The sequence below is a fragment of the Pristiophorus japonicus genome, chromosome 14 (genome assembly GCF_044704955.1).
Source record: "Pristiophorus japonicus isolate sPriJap1 chromosome 14, sPriJap1.hap1, whole genome shotgun sequence".
Classification (NCBI taxonomy): Eukaryota; Metazoa; Chordata; class Chondrichthyes; family Pristiophoridae; genus Pristiophorus; species Pristiophorus japonicus.
The window spans coordinates 42,348,783-42,364,886 of record NC_091990.1 but is presented as its reverse complement, the minus strand read 5'-3'; the positions used below and the strand labels follow the sequence as shown (position 1 = coordinate 42,364,886).

General features: G+C 44.0%; 1 protein-coding gene across 1 annotated transcript; it reads left to right on the top strand.

Annotated features, from left to right (window-relative positions):
• Positions 1-5,098: 5,098 nt before the first annotated feature.
• On the top strand, positions 5,099-15,893 carry LOC139279893 (gap junction beta-4 protein-like). The gene is made up of 2 exons (XM_070899200.1): positions 5,099-5,345; positions 11,767-15,893. Exon 2 carries the CDS (start codon positions 11,795-11,797, stop codon positions 12,557-12,559), a length of 765 nt encoding a protein of 254 aa, XP_070755301.1. The 5' UTR covers positions 5,099-5,345; positions 11,767-11,794; the 3' UTR covers positions 12,560-15,893.
• The last annotated feature ends 211 nt before the right edge of the window (positions 15,894-16,104 follow it).

Genomic DNA, 16,104 nt, shown 5'->3' with positions numbered 1-16,104 from the left:
ATCTAGCGCGCACACATATCGCAGTGTGGGCTGGCCCGTGCTGCCCCTGGGCCCCATACCTTCATTTGTCGCCACTCCGCCGCGATCTCTCGCTGCTCCTCCGCTGTACCTGGGCCCCGCCGGTGTTCCTGACCCACGCTCCAAACGGCGACCTGGGTTTTGATGACGTCACCCAGTCGTCCTCCTCAAAATCGTCGCACACTTGCAGCAGCTCGCGCTGGAAGTTGAAGTGGTATGCTCCAGCTCTTTTACAGCCCGACCTGCGGAGGTGTTCTCTCGCAGGTCGGTGGGGGCCACGATGTTCCAGGCCCGCCGCTCCAGCTTTTTTATCTGCAACACACGGACTTTGAATTATGCACAATCTACTCAATTTCTCCTCATAGAACAACCCTCTTGTCCCAGGAATCAATCCAGTGAACTTTTGTTGCACTGCCTCTAAGGCAAGTATGTCCTTCCTCAGATAAGGAGCCCAAAACTGTGCACAGTACTCCAGGTGTGATCTATGAAGGTGAGGGATTTTGAGTGGCTGTGAGGAGGGAAAACAGGAAAGTGTGAAGTGACTTTGCTCATTAAGTCAACCTTTATTTCTTGACAGATTCCATTTGTTCTTTCCTTGTCCTGGCAGCTTGCTCTTGTGTTCCACATCTCCTCCTTCTTGTCCACTTCCCCATACTGTGGGGATGCCCAAGTAAGATCTTCTTGGTCTGTAAAGCGGGCGAGAGCAAATCAGCAGCCCACTTTACATCTCTTGATTGTTTATCCTATTGCGTGTCTACATGTAGGGAAGAGGCACCTTCAGTGATGCCTGACTCTAAATACCTTCAACCAGCCTCTTCCATGTGTTCATCCTCTTCCTAACATCCAGTAAAGGAATTCCCATTGGGAAATCCATGTTCAGAGTGCACAGTGGTACGTTGAGTGGAGCTGAGTAAAAGTGGTTGCAAAGGATGACTCAACCCCCAGGTACTAATAAAATCACCCTGCAAGCAAAGAAATGTCAGCCTTCAGTAGCAGTGCACAAAATGGCCTTCTCACTGTTACCTGGGGGATACCTTACAGCAGCCCCTCCCACCACTGATATAGCGGTGGTAATTATTGGTGGCAGGTTTAGCGTGCTTTTGGAGGGGAATGAAGAGGATGGGTTAGTCATGCCCCTTGACATCACTTAAATATGGCAGGCCGTAAAGGGTTCTGGAGGATGCTCCTGTAAACCGCCTTGGAATGTTTTACCACGTTAAAGGCCTCGATATAAATGCAAGTTATTGTAGCTGTTTGGTGGCGCAGGGTGAGGGAGGGATCTGTAAACATAGTCCTTCCTGGATGAACTCAACCGTCAGGGGAGCCCTTGCTGCTGATAAGATTAAAGGCAGCTTTGTGATTGGCGCACAATGATGGTGCTGCACTTCAGGAAATGTAGAGCAAGAATACCCTGGCTTCATTTACATGTTTCTGGACCTTTTATTAAGTTCACATACATTGCCAGAACATACCACAGGCCCAGTGCACTCATGACCTTCGAACTCGGCTGTCAATTTTTTTGTTCAGCTCTTCCCAGCATGCATTTGTGCCACCGGTCCATTGAAGCAGAAAATCTCTTTATTCCCAAGTGTTGATCGCCATTGAGGGGGCGAAATTGGGTACTGCTACCGGTTGGGGGCAGTAACAGGCGCTGAAGTCCTGTCCCAGCAGCTAAATTGGGTTTACCGCCCCCGAGAGGAAGTGGTGCACAAATACTCGTGCTCCACTTCCTCTCAGGGGGCAGGACTGGAGCGTTAACCTTCGGGAATTTTCCAGCACTATGCAGACAGGCACGTATCACTGGTGGCAGCGCAGGGCCCTGCCCTTCCATAAAAGGGGCGGACAGGCAGCGGATTCTGTATTGGGGAGAAGGGGCCTCTGGGAAGTGGAGCACCGTGGCAGCAACATCGCGGCACGGACCCAGCGATTTGAAGATGGCAAGGCCGGACCGGTAAGTTGGCCATTTAAAAAAATGTCATACCGCACCTCCCCTTTAATTTTCATCCCGCAACCGAATTAAAGCCCGGTACGCGCCCTGTGAATCTGGCCCGGGCATCGATCATGGCAGCCTCACGGGGCGCTGCTGAATTTTCGCTCTGAGGCGAAAAAGATTCGCTGCGCTAGGTAATGACAACGTCCTGCAGTGGTCTGGGGAACTGTAGGAGCGGGGCACTGCCAGTTAGTGCTGCCGCTAAACTCTCGTAGAATTGCCTGAGGCGCAAATTACCCGAATTTCTCGCCCAAAGTGTCTGTGGACGGCATTGCTTGACCAATTGGAAGTCACTACATGCAACAGCACCACCAGCAGGAAAAATGTAGTGTTGCAATTCTGAATTCAATACATTTGAAGAAAGCACCTTTCATATCCTCAGGACCTCCCTCAGCGCTTCACTGCAAATAAAGCACTTTCGAAATGTTGGAATGCAGGGAAATGCGGCAGCCAATTTTCACACAGCAAGCCCCACAAATAGCAATGAGACAAATGACCAACAACAACAATAACGTATTTATGTAGCGCCTTTAACATAGTAAAATGTCCCAAGGTGCTTCACAGGAGTATTATAAGACAAAAAATTTGACACCAAGCCACATGATGAGAAATTAGGGCAGGTGATCAAAAGTTTGGTTAAAGACGTAAATTTTAAGGAGCGTCTTCAAAGAGGCAAAAGAGGTAGAGAGGCAAAGAAATTTAGGCAGGGAATTCCAGAGCTTGGAGCTGAGGCAACAGAAGGCACGGCCACCAATGGTTGAGCGATTACAATCAGGGATGCTCAGGAGGGCAGAATTAGAGGAGCGCAGGTATCTCGGGGGGGTTGTGGGGCTGGAGGAGATTACAGAGATCGGGAGGGGTGAGGCCATGGAGGGATTTGCATAAAAGAATGAGAATTTTGAAATCGAGGCATTGCTTAACTGGGAGCCGATGTAAGTCAGCAAGCACAGGGGTGATGGGTGAATGGGAAGTTGATCTGTTGCTATGGAGTGGTTGGGTAAATATTATCCAGGACACAGGGAGAACTCCCCTGCTCTCCCTTGAGTATTTGTACATCCACCTGAGAGGGCAGAAAGCAAAAAGTCCCGCAGTTTACATTGCCATCAAAAGACAACGCATCTCTCCCTCAGCACTGCAACATGAGCCTATATTATGTGCTCAAGTGTCAGGAGTGGTGCTTGAACCCACAACCTTCTGACTCAGAGATGGGAATACTACCTCTGAGCCAAGGCTGACATTGTTGGGGAAATATATTTTATTTTTTGTGCTTCCCTGATTTTTCCATCTGTGACTGAATGCTTTACTGGCAGCATTAATGATTTTAGTTCCTCAAAGAACTTGCGATCAGGAGCAGGCACACACTGTGGACATTAGAACCTGCAAAAAGCCATCGGTGGGCCTTGACAGATAATTGCACGGCTTAGGTCAGCTATCTGTACTGCACCAGATCGCTGAGTCTCGGCAGGTCAGACTCAAAGATACCACCAAACTCTTGGGGGTCAAAATTCGTCTTTTAACACCACCCGTTGCCGCCGGAGAGGGGCGGCTGACAGGCGGCAAAGTCCTTACCGTCAGCAGTGACTGGGTTCCTGGGCTGACTGGATATTCAGTTGAGCAGTGGGGCGGCGGCAATATGTACCACTGCACACTCAGCCAGCCGCCACCTACGTGGTGACGTCATCGAGCGTGCAACGCCCCCTTGTCACCACGGCTCCGAAATTAGGTGAGTATGGTGTCCTTAGCGGCAGGCGTCAGTACAGACTAGGAAAGGTGGCGGGACATCGGGGATCCCGGGGCAGTAGTGTCCAGGCATCCAGGTAAGTGTTTATGTTTAGTTTTTTTTGCATTTAGGTATTAATGGGACTAATGGGGAAGTGGGGGTATGGGTGAGGGAAAGTTTCGGCAGCTATTTAAAAAACATTATTTTTACGTCGCGTGCCGACAGCCTAACATCGGGAAATTCGGTCGGCCTCCTGACCTGCCGCTCCGTTGTTGCCCGAGGATGAGTGTGCAACACCACTTTTAGCACTGCTCTCTCATCTTTGGGCGGCAAAACTGAATTTTGCAGTTTGAGGCGGCACTTACCGCCTGGAGTTAAAATCAGCACTCGGCCGGTGACACCGTCTCAAAAACGGCGGGACCGAATTTCGACCCCTTGCTAACTGGTAGCATGTGTTTGCTGCCACTTACTGAGCTCCACTGCTTGACATGTGAACATTGAGGCACCTCCGTGGTTCCAAAGTGAAAGCATTCCTGATACTATCTGACAGAATACGGATTGCTGACCACTGTTTGATCTCTTTGGGCTGTTTCGGGGCGGGGTGCATATTTTTATCATAGAATTTTTATTTGTTTGTCCTTGTTATATTAGATTGAAGCTCTGGAAATCATTAGTTGTCCTTTCAATTCTAGGACATTGGTGTGAATCCGTATCAGACTATTGAGACTCCTCTCTGTTGCCTGTAAGGATTCTAAGTGAAATTGTAAATCTCAACATAGTATTTAAGGGGGAAGAGCCCGCCCCATAAAAATCCCCACACACTCAACCCTAAACAGACAGTGAGTGCTGCATTTTCCTCCATTTGCTCATTTTAATGGGGGGCAGTGGGAGAACAGACAGCCGATTTGATTGGTAAGATTGGGGAACTGTCGAATGATGCCCCACCATTGTCAGTCTCGCCCAGAGATGGCTGGTGTTGGAAATGAAGGTGGTAAATTGGTGTAGTGGGAGATGCTCCTTCTGAAGGCAAATTTGATGCACCTCTCGACAGAGTCGAGGGAGCTTTGTCCAGCATCGAGCACATGTTGTGGCTGAACTGGGAGTGCTTGAAGCTACTGCTGGGTGTAAACAGTTAAAAATAAATTCCAAGCTCTGAGACTGCTGAGCTCTTAAATTGTCCCTTAAAAAAAAGTCAAAGTGCAATTACGACATAGCCCAGTAAATCAGCAGTTTTCAGTCTTTCCGCTGCACATTTCTCTAATCTGTAACAAAATATGAACTAAGCCTTAAACACTAAGATGCCACTGGCATTTGGCTGCTTTCCAAATAAAACACGTAAGCCATTCTAAGTGGTGTGGATTTCAAATATCAGGGAGGCCTTTCATGCTAATGACACCTCGCTTACAAATGCAGCACTACAGGAAACATACTCCATTCTCTGTCCCAACACGCATAGGAACAACTATGTCCAGACACACCCCATAATAGTAACTTGCGTAAAACTGAAACCCAGCCAATCGATTCTCAGGGTACGGAGATTATTGGAACCAGATCAGTTTTCACTCCATGTTTGAGCGAGGCTGCGGATCTGGGAAGCTGTAGCTGCTGAATTCTCTGGTAAGTTTTTTCCAAACACACTTTTTGCTGTGCACTTTAGGGTTTCAACCTTTTGCCCACTCCAAATTCAGACGTGGAACAAGATACAAGGGATGACCCTGTCTTTTGAGTCCTGGTGTTTGTTTTGGCTGGTGTTGTAAATTCTTTTAAACCCCGTAATAACTAACGTCTCCACATAACGAGATACAGAAGTAAGTGGAGAATACAAGATCTGTATTTTACTGGACACGCAGTGTCGGATTGACATTTTTAAAATATCCAGGCAGTCGTCGGAAAAAACAGTGAATCATGAGGGAAGCCTGTACACCTGGAAGTATACTTACAATTCATCAACCGTAACGTATCTCCTAAATCCCAAAGAAAGATCAATCGTGCGAAGGCTTTCACCCTCTTTTAACTTCTTAACTTTTACAACGGCATTCACTGGAGTGAGACAGAGTGCTAATTAGAGAGAGGGATTGTCAGTGACGCCAAACAGTAGTTGAACAGATAGCAAAAGAATACATCAACTAAATTTAAGCAGTGACGCTTCAAAAACAAATCCCACCAGCTGGCTTATTACCTTCTCATCCGTACCACACGGGAACCGCCTCGTCTCTCGTAGCTGGGTCAGGAATTGACCATGTGAGAGATAAGGGGCATGAGACTCCTGCTGACCATCACTCTGTGGCAAACTAGCCTCGCTATGTTAACATAGGCTGGGAAGTCTAGAACAAAGGGTCACAGTCTCAGGATACGGGGTAGGAAATTTAGGACCGAGATAAGCAGAAATTTTTTTCACTCAGAGGGTGGTGAACCTGTGGAATTCTCTACCACAGAAGGCTGTGGAGGCCAAGTCACTGAATATATTTAAGAGGGAGATAGATAGATTTCTAGAAACAAAAGGCATCAAGGGGTATGGGGGAAAAGCGGGAATATGGTGTTGAGACAGAGGATCAGCCATGATCATGTTGAATGGCGGTGCAGACTCGAAGGGCCGAATGGCCTACTACTGCTCCTATTTTCTATGTTTCTATGCTATGCCAATAAGCCATTCAAATTTATATATTTTTAAAGGTTACCCCTAACAATGTCAGCTGTCGCTCAGTGCGTAGCACTCTCACCTCTGTCAGAAGTTTGTGGGTTCAAGTCCCACTCCAGAGACTGGTGTCCTGGCCAATATTTGTCCCTCAATCAACATAACAAAAACAGATGATCTGGTCATTATCTCACATTGCTGTTTGTGGAAGCTTGCTGTGCTCAAATTGGCTGCTGTATTTTCTACATTATAACAGTAACTACACTCCAAAAGTACTTCATTGGCTGTCAAGTACATTGGGGTGTTCTGAGGTTGTGAAAGGCGCTATATAAATGTGAATCTTTCTTTCAGCAGGACGTCCATCAGTTTAAATCACTTTCTTTATACATGTTTGATGGGGTAGTGACATGATAGACTGCTGCATCATTTATTACTGGTTGTTTCATGGTAGTTTAGTTTAAAACAAACAAAATGACATTTTACGGAAAAGCACTCCAGCAGCCTGCTGTAAACTAAAGTCACCTGATCGCTAATATGCTAACGCAGTTTTCTAGGCAGATTTGAACCAAGTAAAGTACACCCTAATACTTGACATCGCCCCTTTAAATTGATGGAGGAGGCTGAAACAAGCTTTGCTGAAAGTAGTCCCTCTGCCTCTCTTTTGGCGATTCCAGATCACACACCAACAAGACAGAAAAACAGCCTGTTTAGAGGTCTCTGCAAATGCTCCTTTAATGCTATCTGATAGTCAATATATGCATCCCTCTGAACTATCAATGAACTGAAAGTCTGTAATTCAGCTTTGGGACATGGATTACAGTTTTTTTCGAGAAAGACCACCAGATGTCCCAATGCGTTTTACAGCCAATGAAGTACTTTTTGAAGTGTAGTCACTGTTGTAATGTAGGAAAGTATTGTAATGTAGAACCAGAAAATTGCCTGTGTTTGCTGGGTTGGGAGATTTGCAAGCGGCTGATGTTTTGCTCAATAACACTGTTTGATATTCTTGTGGCCGATTCAAACGCCTTTCGCCGACAGGTATAGATGGTGTGTGAATGAATCTCCCTCCAATTGTTTCTTTCTCTCTTGCTCTAGAGATCAACCTCTCAGCGTTCAGTGTATGGGGCTTATTTTATTATTCTCAGTGTCAAAGAGCTGTTACGGTCCCCACCGCTGACAACGGCCCCGCATATCCCGGACAGCCTATATCGGGCAAATGGGTACCGCTTAAACCGTATTAAGCGCGGCAACTATTTCGGGCAGTCCAAGCAGCTGCTCGCTCCTTGTTAAAGTGCAATTACCTGTAGTTCAGGCAGCCCCGCAGCTTTCTGTCACCCAAACCCACCCTCCCCACCCCCCCCCCCCCACCACCAACCCTCGCCCCACCCCTCGCCCCACCCTATGGACTCTAGAACTCCTGCGATCGCTGCTTACGGATATATACCCGCCGTAGTGGTGAAATTGTTGAGAATGCTGCGTGCGTGTGCCAGCTGAGTCAGTGGCTCAGGGGTTCATGTCCCACTCCAGAGACTTGAGCGCATAATGTAGACCCACACTTCAGTGCAATACTAAGGGAGTGCTGCACTGTCGCAGGTGTCATCTTTCGGATGAGACGTTAAAAATCGTGGTCCGGTATGCACTCTTAAGTAAATGTAAAAGATCCCACGGCACTAAGAACAGCAGGGGAGTTCTCCCCAGTATCCTGGCAAATATTTAGCCCTCAACCAATATCAGTAAAACAGATTAGCTGGTCATTATCACACTGTTGTTTGTGGGACCTTGCTGTGCTTGAATTGGTTGGCACCTTTCTTACATTACAACCGTAACTGCACTTGAAAATTACTTCGGGATTTTGTGAAAGGCACTATATAAATGCAAGTTCTTTCTTTTCTTCAGCACCAGTTAGCTCAGTGGCTTTGATACCAGTGCAGGTGAAAAGAAAAACTTGCATTTATATAGCGTCTTTCACAATCGCAGAATATCCCAAAGTGCTTTACAGCCAATTAAATATTTTTGAAGTGTAGTCAATGTTGTAATGTAGGAAACACGGCACCTAATTTGCACCCAGCAAACTCCAAAAAACCGCAATGTCATAATGACCAGATAATCTGTTTAGCGATGTTGATTAAGTGATAAATGTTGGCCAGAACCCGGGGTATAACTCCCCTGCTGTTTTTCAAAATAGTGGCATGGGATCTTTTATGTCCACCTGGGAGAGCAGACAGGGCCTTAGTTTAACATCTCATCTGAAAGACAGCACCTCCAACAGTGCAGCACTCCCTCAGCATTGTCTAGATGCATGTGCTTAAGGTGCTGGAGTGGGACTTGAACCCACATCTTTCTGAATCAGAGGTGAGTGTGCTACCCACTGAGCCATGGCTGACAGGGAATAGTAATGTTGAGCTCCACACCCAAGGAAGAACTGGATTGCTTTGCAAAGCATACTCTGTGCTCTTCATTTATAGTACACTGTACTCTAATCATATTGAATATTTTACAGCTGGGAGCGGAAGAGAAGTGGAGCGAAGGTCAGTGTGGTCTGTCGTACACAATCAGAATAGCTTATACACACAATTCTTTTAATGAATCTACGTTCACCAAAACACGCACCCATGCTGCACTGACAGGTGTCATGAGATAGCACAGTCCTGCACCATGTTACCCAGCCAGCTCCACGATCTCGACCATCAGGTTACATCTGCCACCATGTTATAGCGGGCAAATCGCGTTGGCACCAACATGCTCACCCTAAGCGGTGGGGACTGTACTAGAATTTTAACCAGAGCAAATGAAACCTAAAATGGATTGCAATATACCTTCCCTGTAGATGAGGAAGTTGCTGAGCAAGGGCATGGACTGGGTTCTGCCACTTCCCTGTGCTGAGCCTTGGTGCTCCAGTGTAGTGCAGCAGCTCATCAACACTGATTCTACAGAACAATGGTTGTTGGGTTGGATTATACTTGAAGGCATACTGCAAACAGCTTTAGAAATAGGTGCGTACACATTTCATTCCATTTAATGCGCAATGGGTTTATTGACGTTTAAAAGTCCTAGCCAGCCCTGTTTACGTTTGTTTCCCTTCTGATTAATTCCATTTAGGAACATAGGAACAGGAGCAGATCATTCAGCCCCTTGAGTCTGTTCCGCAATTCAGTTAGATCATGGCTCACCTGTATCTTAACTCCATCTACCCACCTTGGCTGCTTATCCCTTAATACTCTTGCCTAACAAAAATCTATTCATTTCAGTTTTGAAATTTTCAATTGAACTTGCCTCAACAGCCTTTTGGGGAAAGAGTTCCAGATTTCCACTAACTGAACAACCTGGCTATCATTTTAAGGTTATGCCCACTTGTGCTAGACTCCCCTGCCAGAAGAGATAGTTTCTCTCTATCTACCCTAACAACTCCTTTAATTATCTTAAACATCTCAATTATTTCACCCTTAATCTTCTACACTCAAGTGATTAGATGCTTAGTCTATGCAGTCTGTCCCGAAAATTTAATGTTTTTAGCCCTGGTATCATTCAGGTGAATCTGTGTTGCACACCTCCAAGATCAATATATCCTTCCTGAGGTGCAGTGCCCAGAACTGAGCGCAGTACTCTAAATTTTCTAACCAGGGTCTAACCTGCAACATAACTTCCACCTCTTTGTATTCCAGCCCCCTTGAGATAATGGCCAGCATTCCATTTGCCTTTGTATTTGTACCTGTTCACTAGCTTTTAGTGATTTCTGTACTTGGACACCTAAATCTCTCTGCTCTTCCACTGTTCCTAACTTCTCGCCATTTAGAAAATAGTCTCATCTACTTTCTTAGGTCCAAAGTGGATGCCTTCACACTTTTCCACATTGAACTCCACTTGCTCATTCACTTAATCTATCAATGTCCTTTTACAACTTTCTGCTCACATCTAAACTATTTGCTGTGTCACCTAACTTCGTGCCATCAGCAAACTTGGATATATTTGTTCTGTCCTTTTGTAGTGGTTTGTGCTTTGAAACACATTTTTTTTTCTTCTGAACATAATTTTGCATCTCCAAGCAGGGTAAGCAAAAAGTTTGCACTAAATGGATTGGGGTTTTAGTGATCTCATTCAAAAACAAAGCAGTTGACAAGCTTGCCAGTCGCACTTTCTCTCTCCATCACCTCTTTACTAAAATTCCTCTTTTTCTGGCTCTTCCGTTTCTTTGTGGCCTCATTTACCTCACTGACCAGTTCCTCATATGCAAGGTTCCTCATATGATTGATTCCCATAAAGTTCAAGTAACAGCTCTTTAACAGTGAAAAGGTCATTTCAAAATCAGCCTCACTCCTCAAACCCCAAGTGCTTCAAGAATGCTTCACCAGCTGTGACTGGTTATCTGGGAGTGACTTTCAAGCTTAAAATATTATAAAGAATTGTGCAAATCTCTGCGGTTTCTAATGTAGCGATCAGGATTGATGCTAAAAATCTACTTACATCACATCATACATTCATTTCATTTTTGTAAAGGCTTGTATCATGTCTGAGCTCAATTTTTTTTTCTCTATTGCAAACAAATCCAGCTCCTTCTAATTTTGAATTTTAAATCCTGGATTCATCCTAATCTTTTTTCTCTCTATCCTTCCCAATACATCGTCAACTTTTGGAAGGTAAATTGACCAAAGTTGGTTTTATAGATCTCCTCACATCATGTTCTGTGGATCCTGCCATTACTCTCAATAGACCCTCAGTAGATGCTGGGTGCAAAGTAAAGTTCTTGTTGTATTACCTCATTTCCCTTGGGACCCTGAAAGGGAATTAATCTCATTGGTTTGGGTTGGACTCAAACCCAAGTCTCGAGATTTCTGAGGGACATTTGAATCTAGCTCATTTGGTGAGACTCTGACGTGCTCGGATTGGCCGCCCGTTCACACATCGCCCACTGTTACTTTCCGTCGACCATTAATGCAAAGTCAAATCAGGCGGGTATAAAATGGTTAGCCGATCTGATTGCGTCAGTTTTCTACTGGACAAGTTCAGTTGAAATTGACTCCCTTCTGTGTTCAGAGTGTCAGTGTGCCATCCATGCTGTTCACCAGTACAGGTGCAACATCTCAAATCCAGAATTCTGAAGACCAGAATTGTCCGAAATCCGGAAATTTCAGCAAGTGGCGAAGAGCGGAGGATCGGCGGGTGACGAGGTCTGAAATCCGGAAAAACCTGAAATCTGGCACGGATTTGGTCCTGAGGATTCCGGATTTCAGACTATTGATTTTCTTGTTTGAAATCCGGAAAAAAAAAAACGGCACAGACTCGGTCCCGAGGATTCCAGATTTCAGATGTTGTACCTGTATTATATATTTAATAGATCCTGTTTACTGGTTAATCAGATGAAGAGAAGAAAAGCAGCTATTATATCTTTTTCTGTTTTTGTTTTAGATCAGCGAGTTAATACCTTGCAGGTGCCATGGACTGGGGAACGCTACAAGGCGTGCTCAGTGGAGTGAATAAATATTCGACCGGATTTGGACGGATCTGGCTCTCTGTAGTCTTTATCTTCAGAGTGCTGGTCTACGTGGTGGCAGCAGAAAGTGTGTGGGGCGATGAGCAGAGTGACTTTGTCTGCAATACCTTGCAGCCTGGCTGTCCAAACACTTGCTATGACCAGTATTTCCCCATCTCCCACATTAGGCTGTGGGCGTTGCAGCTAATCAGCATCACTACACCTTCACTATTGGTCGTCCTGCATGTGGCCTACCGAAAGGAGAGGGAGAGGAAACACAGGATAAAACATGGCGCGAATTCTTCCAAACTATATAAAAACATGGGGAAGAAACACGGTGGGCTCTGGTGGACCTATTTGTTAAGTCTGGTGTTTAAAACTGTTTTTGAAATCGGTTTCTTGTATATACTTCACCGTATTTACGATCGTTTTTATTTGCCTCGTCTTGTCAAGTGCTCCATGTTCCCATGCCCAAATGTAGTTGATTGTTTCATTGCCAAGCCAACTGAGAAAAGGATCTTCACATACTTCATGGTTGGAGGGTCAGCTCTTTGTGTTATCCTCAACATTTCTGAAATACTTTACCTAATTTGCAAACGATGCTTCCGATGCTGCAACAAAAAATATGGGAAGGAAGAGGTGAGCATGTCAAAGACAAAACGAAAGATGATTTGTAGACAAGATGCTGAGAATCACAATAATCAAGTAGATTGTAACCACCAGATCTAACAGTCAATGTTGCAAAATCAACATCAAAATAATGATCTATTATACACTTTGGAAAAGCATAACATGAACAATAGCTGCTTGGTGCTTTTACCAATAAGAGATAACATGCCGATAAACAAATAGTACTAAGATGCAAGTTCTGCACAAAGCCACCTGTATCAGACTGGCCAAGAATGAATAATATTTGCACCAAACTGAGTAGTACTGCCGCCTTTATATGTTGAAATGCTTCTCACTGTATCCTGGCAGTACAACCTGGCAGCTTCAACACAGTACTTGCGACAAGTGTAAGTTATCTCCAGTTCTGTAAAGTTTTCAAATACATGTCTTTATGAAGTTGTACCAAAGACATGTCACCACTGGAGCAGCAGGGACATTGTTGGAATTTGCATTGGACCATCAGAAGCATGAGCAGACAGTATATCACCATTGGACCAGCAGGGACATGGACACAGTCTATTCACCATTAGGCAGACAATCAAGATAATATAGTCACCAATAGACTAACAAGGACATGGGCAGAGGGTGTATCACCACTCGGTAAGCAAAGTGATGGGCAGACCACATATCATCATTGCAGGTGCTTGAGTTATGGCGCTGCAGTCATGGGTTGAAATTTATTCAGACAAGAACAACAACTGATGTAAGAGTCCTTGAACTATCCCAAGGAAATGGAGAAGTATTGCGAGTGATTATGATCAAAGCCATTGATGTGTGGTTTTCAGGAAATAATGGACAGAATTGCATAATATGATACCCCAAATGCCAGTAGAAATCCCCGAACAGCATTTAATCCCATTTAATATAAATGGAATTTGACTCAGTCACTATAAACCTTATTATAAAGGAACAGAATTTAACAAGGTGATCCCAAAATACCAGTAAAAACTCCAAAATTACCATTAAGAAGAACAGAACTAGACTTAAGCAATCTCCATTGAAATATCACTTGAGAAAAATGACAATTTATTCAGGATTCATAAGCAGACGTGTCACAGTCGTTAACTATCTGGAAGAGTTGGTGGATCAAGAGCCAGGGAAAGAAGAATGTGGCTAGATGGAGTGATGAAAAAGGAGGTGTAATTTTAGAGACTATTAAAATCCAGCTGTGTAGGGTCTGGTAATTAGGGAATGCAGTGCTCACGAGCCCCCAGAACACAGAAAGCACATAGACAGAGAGAGAGAGAGAGAGAGAGAGCACATCACTGCCAGACTAGCACCCAATTTTTATTTAATGGGTAGAGATATATCGCCCATTTTACACCATCACACAAAGTCAAAATTACCCCCACAGTGTATTTTTCTTTGTCCTGCCCTTCTCCCAAGTTCTATAATTACTAATATTAGAGAATGTGATAGTTTGAAACTATGGCATAATTTCAAACCAGTGCATATGATTGAAGACCGTGTTCAGTAACGTGTATTGCCTGTAACAAACAATAACTGGGATTGTACTGTGTAGGACAGAAACTTTTAGTACAAACTGCCACATTGCCTGTGGAAAAAGGACACTGCAATTTGAAGCAAATGTTCCTGTGTCATATGCAGTATTGTTTCCATTACTGTTGGACTTATTTGAAAACTTGTGCCATAGTAATGCCGCATCTGTAGCGTATGCCATTAGCATCGTGCAGAAATCCAGGAAATTATGGCATGAGCAACTTGTGACTTTTGCACTGATCCACAGAGACCCTCCCTGAAAAAGGATAACAACTAATTAACATCGCTCCGCCCCCATTACAGTCAATGGCGAGATCGAGTTTGCTGCATTAACGGCTCTGTGATCGCCGCAGTCACTTGCACCATTACAGAAAGGAGCTGGAGAGTTCAGAATCAGTAAAGAATTTAATCGTTTATCGGAGTGCCTGAGGGTAACATTTTTGTTGACTTATTCTAGGAATTTCGTTGCAATCTGAAACCAAAATTAAATAATAAAACAAGTGTTTTGATAGCCAGATATGTACTGATTTCCCCGACTGATATTTTTATATTAATATTTATTGATCTGTGTACAAACCATGGTTTGCAGCTGGTAATGAAATATGGCCAGAGAGCGCATGCAGTTCAGGAGACAGCCCTATGCATATATATTGTTTATATATTTATACTATGATTTTAGTGCAAACTCATCAATCAAATTAAACCTGACCTGGACATTCTGTCCGTACAGACTGGAACCTATCCCCATGTTATCAGATAGGAGTCATTGTTCCTAACATGTCCCTTTAAAATAACCTGTTGTTCCGTTCTGTGTGGGGCCTCGGTATCTAAGATGTATATCAGACATTGGCCGCACCTCTCCCAATCCACTGTTATGCTTGCTGCAGCGTATTCAAATTATTTTTCCAGCAAATTGTGGCGTAACTTCGCCACTGGAGAATCGGGGAGTTCAATAGTCTAACTTATGGTGTTCATAACCAACATCGCCATTGCAGCGAATTCCAGCCCGTAGGTTGTAACAGAAAGTTGATATTGTACCACTGCCGTTCTCGGAATTCAGCCATTCAGAACCACAACCAGTTAATAAAGCTCACTTAGCACTTGTGCCCTATGTATATTAAACCGTGTACACTCTATACTATGAGTATAATATGTCAACATGTTGCATCCAAAGAACAGTTACACTCAAGAAAAATAAATTGCCATGCTTAACTCACTGCTTTATCCAGCAGTTCTATAACATGGACTGTAGAGAATCAAAAAGATAAAATGTGAATGCTGGGATCTGAAAGAGAAAGGTATAACTGTCCGCCAATGTATCCTTGTCTCCCAATGAAGTACTCATGTCTGCATCCAACAATGTCCATTCAAAGTTTGAATCAAAAGGAATCAGTGTTTGCCTTGGTATCTGAATGTGACACACTATGAAGGCAAAGATTCTCAAAACATATATATTGAATTGTTATTTTTCTGACTTATTAAGTTATATATTGTTATCTTTGAATATACATTGTGAAAAAAATGAAATAAAAATGTTAAATAGATATTGTTTTTGATCAACCAGACTCCGAGCATTTGCAGAAACCTATCACCACGTTTAAGAATCTTCAAGCAGGCTACTGAGAATTCTACACAGTAAAAATTGTTTGCGCAATTTATGTTTGCACATGTTCTTCATAAAGGGGCATATGTACCTGTAATGTACGCACCTATGAGGATGCTCATAGGTTTGTGGCTTGGCCAGTCATGTGATGTTCACAAGACTCAATAAAACCTCAGCCAGTTGGGTTCGGGGAATCCATGATGTTGCAGGTGGTTGTGAGCCTGGTGGATGAATTGGTAATGTGTAGTGTGATTGTTAAACCTTTGCTAATAAACTAATTATTTCTTAATAGCAATGTGTTGCTATGAATTCTTACGCAAAATACCCATGAAGCAAATACGTGTCATACCTCAATCCAGAGAGCTTAGGTATAGGTTGGCAACAGCCAAGGTGTAGGAACCCCCAAGTGTAAGAAGAGATACTTCTGGAATATAACCAACAAAATTCTTGCAGTTTAACAGTGCAGAGCACCTACACTGCTTGTCCCTTAGACTGGAGATGG